Below are 7,903 nucleotides of genomic sequence, written 5' to 3'. Positions count from 1 at the left end.
GGGGGAGGAACTTCATCTCAATATTTCTGAGGGGTTTTTTGCCTGAATCTTGGAGGTTTAGGTTTTTCTGGGCTGAATCTTGGTGTTTTGGAGGTTTTTATGGTCACAGGATGCCCGGTGAGTTCTAGAGATGGACTTGGGCAGGAGGAACCCCCAAGCCAACGCGCTCAGCCCTTGTTTTCCCCCCATCAGGATTTGTCCTTCCCAAAGCTTGGTCGGATGGAGGAGGAGGCTGCGAGGAAGAGGAAGATGCCTTGGTCCCCCCAGGCAGGTGAGGAGGAAGTCAGTGTCCCTTTGGGCGGGTGTTGTGCTGGCTCTGTCAGCCGAGCATGGCCCCGGCTGCAGGACAACCCCGCTGGCGCCGCCGTCCTGCCGGGGCCGGAGTTGGGGGGATGTCCTTGGCCTTCCCTGTGGGCCGGAGGCAAATCCCCTGCCTGTCCTTCTTGCTTCCTGCCCCAGGCCCCGAGGTGAGGACGGAGAGCCCGGAGGACAAATCCCCCCGTGAGACCCTGGTGGGAGAGGCCGTTTTGAAGGGCTCCCCGGCGCAGGAAGGCAGCGGGGAGGAAAAGGGCCGGAGATCCCCCCGCAGGAGGGGCTCCAAAGCCATCCCAGGGTGCTCTGAGGAGGAAAGAGCCAGCCTGTGCCGGGAAGGCGGCCGGAGCTTGAGGGGGAGCTCTGAGCTGGTGGTCCCTGAGCAGCCTCCCAGCAGGGAGAAGCCCTTCAGATGCTTGGAATGTGGGACGAGCTTCAAGAAGAGTGCCCACCTGATCCGGCACCAGCACATTCACACCGGGGAACGGCCCTACAGGTGTGGGGAATGTGGAAAGAGCTTCAGGGACAGATCCAGCCTCCTCAGCCACCAGCGCATCCACACTGGAGAACAGCCCTACAGGTGTGGGGAATGTGGGAAGAGCTTCAGGCAGAGCTTCCACCTGATCCGGCACAAGCACATCCACACTGGGGAACGGCCCTACACGTGTGGGGAATGTGGGAAGAGCTTCAGTGACAGGTCCAACCTCCTCACCCACCAGCGCATCCACACTGGGGAACAGCCCTACAAGTGTTCAGAATGTGGGAAGAGCTTCAGTGACAACTCCAGCCTCCGCAAACACCAGCACATCCACACTGGGGAACGGCCCTACATGTGTGGGGAATGTGGGAAGAGCTTCAGCCAGAACTCCCACCTCCACACCCACCAGCGCGTCCACACTGGAGAACAGCCCTACAAGTGCTTGGAATGTGGGAAGAGGTTTCACACCAGCTCACATCTCCTCCTGCATGAGCGGACGCACACGGATGAGAGGCCCTTCCGCTGCACCGACTGCGGGAAGGGCTTCAACCGCAACTCCACCCTCATCACCCACCAGCGCATCCACTCTGGGGAGAGACCCTACAAGTGTGGGGAGTGTGGGAAGAGCTTTGCCCACAGCTCTGCCCTAATCAGTCACCAGCGCCTCCACACTGGGGAACGGCCTTACAAATGCTTGGAATGTGGGAAGAGCTTCACTCAGAGCTCTAAGTTGACCAAACACCAACGGACCCACCAGTAAGGGAAGCCCTGTGAGTGCCCCGACTGCGGGAAGAGCTTCGGCCGTAGGACTGACACACAGAAAAGGTTTCAAAAGGTCTTCAGGATTTTGAGTATCTGCACTCCAACATCAGTTTATTCTTTTGAATATGTGTAAGTTTAACCTCATTTTAGTCTGAAAGCCAAATTCACCACTACCCCATTCCCTGATAACCGTGGGCTGATTCTGACAAGTGAGGCACAAATTACCCACTGCCCAGCAAAAACCAGTGGGGCCAGCCAGTGGTCTCTGCCCTGGCAGCCCAGTTTCCCCAGTCTCATCTCAAAATGACCAGTTACACTGAAGCAAAGAGCACTGGAACCAGTGCAACAAGCCCCAGTCTGACTTTCACACCTGCCCACGTGTCCTGTTTTCTGCTGCTCTACAGACTTCCTTGTTTAAAATACAATGGAAAAATAAACAGTTTTTGGGGTTGTTTTGGTTTTGGGCTTGTTTTTGTTTTCCCCCCACTGTTCTCATTGACCTCATTTCAAATCTATTTTGGTGTTTGAAGATGAATTAAAATTTTGAATGATTTTTAATGTTAATGTCTTGACCAAAGTATCAAAACATGAAAAATAAAAAAAAAAACCCACCACAAAGCTGTCCATTATTGTCACAATCAAACACTCAGAAGTACTAACATGAGAACAGTGAAAACCCCATAAATAAGACCATTAAAATAATTTTAATATTTATATATTATTATATTTTTACTAAGCTTAACATAAGGAAATTTAATTCCTGACATCAGCTTTCCCCACCTCCCGAAAAGGTAATTTAGTTACATCTTTGTCACCCTTGAAAGGCTCTTTCCAACTGGGTTGGCCTCTGCCTTAGACACTCATGAGATCTGCCAAAACCAATTTAAGGGCAAATTTCCCCACCAGGTTCAACTGCATTGGTTTTACCAAAAGCTTTGCAAGTAACCCCACAACTTTCATCTTAAACTCTTCTCTCAACCTTGTAAAATAATTAGCAGTAATGTGTTATAATTAAGAACACATTCTTGTTCTCAAAGTCATTCACACAACAAAAAGATACCACAGAAATGGCCAAAATATTAATAGCAACTTCTACACTTTGGAAATCTACATTTGGTTTTTAAAGATTTCACAGTGGTTGTTTCCTTAGGAATTCAGGCACATTTTACTAACAAGTTTCAATAAAGTTACAAAAACATCTTCCTCCACTAAGACACAGGCAGTCATCCCAACCTGAGGTAGGCACTGAAAAGCCCAATTTTTTTCTTAGCTGTCCCGAGTCTTTCATTCCTTCTGCCACATCAATTAGGCATCAGCCCATTTTTCAAGCTGCTGTTCTCTACCAGCTCCTGCTTTGGTTTCCAAGCCCAGTATTTTGGCCACGATAAAATCAGGGACCTGGGCAGTCCTGTCAGAATGACAAAGAGTACTGACCCTCCCTGCCAAGGGAGACAAACCATTCCCAACCTCGACCGAAGGTTCTGAAAAAAAATTTGCAAAGTTTTTCTTTTCAGTTTTTTGTTGCAATTCTCTGTTGCTCTATTAAAAGAGCACAGCAGTGAAAGACAAGGCCTGATGGCCAAACCCAGGGCTTCAGCCACTTGAGGTCTATTGAAACCTTTCTGTGAGGAAAAGCTGAGAGAACTGGGATTGTTGTGGTTGGAGAAGGGAAGGCTTTGGGGTGACCTAATTGTGGCCTTCCAGTCCCCTCAGTAAAGTCGTGGACAACACCCAGCTGGGTGTGAGTGTGGATGTGCTGGAGGGCAGGAAGGCTCTGCAGAGGGATCTGGACAGGCTGGATCAAGAAGGCCAAGTGTCAGGGCCTGCCCTTGGGTCCCAACAAGCCCCTGGAATGCTCCAGGCTGGGAGCAGAGGGGCTGGAGAGCTGCTCAGCAGGAAGGGACTTGGGGGTGCTGCTTGACAGGGGCTGGATATGAGGCAGAGTGTGCCCAGGGGGGCAAGAAGGCCAAGGGCATGGTGGCCTTTGTGGAGAAGAGTGTGGCCAGCAGGAGCAGAGAACTGATTGCCCCTCTGTGCTGGGCACTGGGGAGGCCCCACCTGGAGTGCTGTGTCCAGTTCTGGCCCCTCAGTGCCAAAAGGCCCTTGAGGGGCTGGAGCGTGTCCAGAGAAGGGAACGGAGCTGGGGAAGGCTCTGGAAAACATGTCTGCTGAGGGATGGCTGAGGGAACTGGGCTTGAGGGAATTGCCTTAAATTGCGTTGGGCAAGGTTCATACTAGATATTGAAGAACCCTTTTTCCACTGAGAGTGTTCAGGCATTGGAACAAGTAGCCCAGGGAGGTGGTGGAGTCTCTGCAAGTGTTCAGGTGTGTGGTGGGTTGACTTTGGCTGGACACCAGGTGCCCTCCCAGCCGCTCTATCACTCCACTTTCCAGCAGGACAGGGGAGAGAGTAAGGTGGAAAAAAAAACAACTGGTGGGTTGAGATAAGGCAGTTTATTTAAAGCAAAAGACAGCAGGGTTTGTTCTCTGCTTCCCATGAGCAGCCATGGTCGGCCACTCCCGAGGAGCAGGGCTTGGGTCCGCGGGACGGTTCCTCAGCAGGCAGCCATCAGACAATGAATGCCCCCCTCCTGCTCCCTGCCTCAGCTTTTAGAGCTGAGCTGACCTCCCATGGGCTGCAATGTCCCTTGGCTCAGTTGGGCTCAACTGGCCTGCTTGGGTCCCCTGCCAGGCTCTTGCCCTCAGCTAAGGAAGGAATGTCCCAGTGTTGGTGCTGTGCTCAGCAGTGGCCAAAACACTGGGGTGTTCTCAACCCCCTTCCAGCTGCCAATGCCAAGCCCAGCCCTGGGAGGGCTGCTGTGGGGAACTGAACTGCAGCTCAGCCAGACCCAACCCAAATGTCTATGGCACATATTCTATAGAATCCATCCTTAGGTGTTGTATGAGAGATCTATAAGATATTACAAATAATAAGCAATAATAAGGCAAGTGTCCTCCTTAGGGACACACCCACACAGCCCCCAAACTACTGCCTGGGTTTGTTCCCTGGGGGTCTCTGCAGCAGCAAGCACAGCCCCACACTGACTGCTCTGGGCTGTGCAGGCATTTGTGGTTCTACCTGTCTCACACACACATCCAACCTTGGGATGGATCTGGATGTGACTGGATGTGATGTCATAGGGGAGATGTGATGTCATATGATAGATGGGACATCATAGAGGAGCTTTGATGTCCCAACAAGGATGTGATATCACAAGGAAGATGTGATGTCAGAACAAGGATGTATGTCACAGGGATGATGCGATTTCACAGGGGAGGACACGACGTCACAGGGATTATATGAAATTACAGGAGAGCTATGATGTCATATGATGGATGTGACATCATAGAGGAGATGTGATGCCACAGGAAGGATGTGTTGTCACAGGGGGTATTGTAATGTCATGGGGTGGACGTGATGTCACAAGGGAGATGTAATGTCATATGATGGATGTGACGTCGTGGGGGAGCTGTGATGTCACAGGAAGCATGTGATGACATATGGAGGGTTTGTGATGTAATGGGGAGGATGTGATGTCACAGAGGAGGACGTGACATCATAGGGATGATATGATATTGGAGAGGTGTGATGTCATATGATGGTTGTGACATCACAGGAGAGATCTGATGTCATAGGGGAGATATGACATCATGGGAAGGTGTGATGTCATAGGGGAAATGTGATGTCACAGGAAGGATCCCATGTCATATGATGGATGTGACATCATAGAGGAGCCTTGATGTCACAACAAAGATGTGATATCACAATGGAGATGTGATGTCATATGATGAATGTGATGTCATAGGGGAAATGTGATGTCATAGGAAGGATGTGATGACACAGGGAGGATGTGATGTCATAGGAGAGGTGTGATGTCACAGGGGAGCAGGTAATGTCACAGGGGAGCTGTGATGTCATGGGGAGGTGTGATGTCACGGGGAGGATGTGTTGTCATGTCATGGATGCGTTGTCATAGGGGAGATGTGATGTCACAGCAAAGATGTGATGTCACAGGAGATGTGTGATGTCACAGGGGAGCTGTGATGTCACAGGGATGATATGATATCACAGGAGAGATGTTGTCATATGATGCATGTGATGTCATAGGGGAGCTGTGATATTACAGGAAGTATCTGATGTCATGGGGCAGGTGTGATGTCAGAGGGATGCTATGATATCACAGGAGAGATGTGATGTCATATGATGGATGCGACTTCATAAGAGAGATGTGATGTCACAGGAAGGATGTGGTATCACAGGAGAGGTGTGATGTCAATTGATGACTATGACCTGACAGGGGAGATGTGATGTCTTGTGAAGGATGTGATGTCAAATGATGGTTGTGATGTCAGCTGTGATGTCACAGGAGGCTGTGATGTCATGGGGAGGTGTGATGTCACTATGAGATGTGATGTCATATGATGAATGTCACATCATAGGTGAGATGTGATGTCACAGGAAGGATGGGATGTCATGGGGGATGTGATGTCCTAAGGAAGCTGGGATGTCACGGGGAGGATTTGATGTCACAGGGATGATATGATATCACAGGAGAGATGTGACGTCAGCTGTGATGTCACACGGGAGGTGTGATGTCATAGGGGAGGTGTGATGTCACAGGGGATGTGTGATGTCATAGGGGAGGTGTGATGTCACAGGGGAGGACGTAATGTCAGAAGAATGATATGATATCACAGGAAAGTTGTGATGTCATATGATGGATGTGATGTCGTAGAAGAGATGTGATGTCACAGGATAGATGTGATGTCATATGATGGACAGATGTCAGCTGTGGTGTCACAGGGGGCTGTGATGTGATGTGAAGGTGTGTTGTCATAGGGCAGCTGTGATGTCACAGGGAGAATCTGATGTCATAGGGGAGATGTAATGTCATGGGGGATGTGATGTCACAGGAAGGATGTGATGTCATATGATGGATGTGACGTCATAGATGAGCCTTGATGTCACAACAAGGATGTGATGTCACAGGGGATATTGTGATGTCACGGGGAGGATGTGATATCACAGGAGAGATGTGATGTCATATGATGGATGTGATGTCATAGGAGAGATGTGATGTCACAGGTAAGGATGTGATGTCATGGGGGAGCTGCGATGCCATGGGGAGCTGTGATGTTACGGGGAGGATGTGAAGTCACAGGAGACATGTGATGTCACAGGGTGGATGTGATGTCACAGGTTAGTTGTGATGTCACAGGGGAGCTGTGATGTCACAGGGGAGCTGTGATGTCATGGGGGGGATGTATTTGCACAGGAAGGATGTGATGTGATAGGGGAGCTGTGATGTTACAGGGACGATGTGATGTCACAGGGGAGGATGTGACATCACAGGGATTATATGATATCACATGAGAGCTGTGATGCCATATGATGGATGTGATGTCATAGAGGAGATGTGATGTCACAGGGAGGATGTGATGTCACAGGGGATATTGTGATGTCACGGGGAGGATGTGATATCACAGGAGAGATGTGGTGTCATATGATGGATGTGACGTCATAGGGGAGTGGTGATGTCACAGCACGGATGTGATGTCACATGGAGGACATGATGTCACAGGGAGGATGTGATGTCACAGAGATGATATGATATTACAGGAGAGATATGATGTCATATGATGGATGTTACATCAGCTATGATGTTACAAGGGGTGTGATGTCTTAGGGGAGATGTGATGTCACAGGAAGGGTGTGATGCCATATGATGTATGTGGCATTATAGGAGAGATGTGACGGCACAGGGGAGGTGTGATGTCACAGGAGAGCTGGGATGTCATGGGGAGGACGTGACATCACAGGGATTTTATGATATCAGAGGAAGGATGTGATATCATATGATGGATATGACATCATAAGGGAGATATGATGTCATAAGGGAAGTGTCCTCTCACATGAAGGTTGTGATGTCACGGGGAGCATGTGATGTCATAGAGATATGACACATCCCCCCCCCCAACCTTGCTCCAGCTAAAGCCTTGGAATTTGTCTTTGTTTCCCTTGGGTTCAAGGTCAGGCTGTTTTATTTCCATGGGTGTCTAGAGGTGAGTTAAGGGTTGCTCAGACCTTTTGGTGAGGAAGGAGTTGTTTACTCCTGAGCATTTGAACTCAGCCTTTGTTCCTGGTTTCTTCCCACTCTTTCAGAGCAGTTCATTTCCCAGGGTGAAAGCTCTGATTCCCCAGCACAGTCAGGTTCTCCTGAGCTCAGGATCTTTCACTGGTCTCATTTTTCTCCACTATTAATTCTGTGACAAATTCTTGCTTCCTAGGTCAGTGAAATGTTAGAAGAGCGAGAATCTCACCTGGATCTTGGACAGAACACTTCTAGACTT

The 7,903-nt window shown here is 49.6% G+C and overlaps 1 protein-coding gene across 1 annotated transcript; it reads left to right on the top strand.

Moving 5' to 3' along the window:
• Positions 1-659: 659 nt before the first annotated feature.
• On the top strand, positions 660-2,124 carry LOC113995533 (zinc finger protein 436-like; the record flags this gene model as incomplete). Its single annotated transcript, XM_039389658.1, has 1 exon — positions 660-2,124. A coding segment is annotated over one exon (891 nt), but the record flags the coding sequence as incomplete, so codon positions are not given.
• Positions 2,125-7,903: the final 5,779 nt, after the last annotated feature.

This window comes from Pipra filicauda, unplaced genomic scaffold (assembly GCF_003945595.2).
Source record: "Pipra filicauda isolate LSUMZ 115617 unplaced genomic scaffold, ASM394559v2 scaffold758_size108050_pilon, whole genome shotgun sequence".
Classification (NCBI taxonomy): Eukaryota; Metazoa; Chordata; class Aves; order Passeriformes; family Pipridae; genus Pipra; species Pipra filicauda.
The sequence above is the reverse complement of the archived record's forward strand: the minus strand, read 5'-3'. Positions and strand labels throughout refer to the sequence as shown.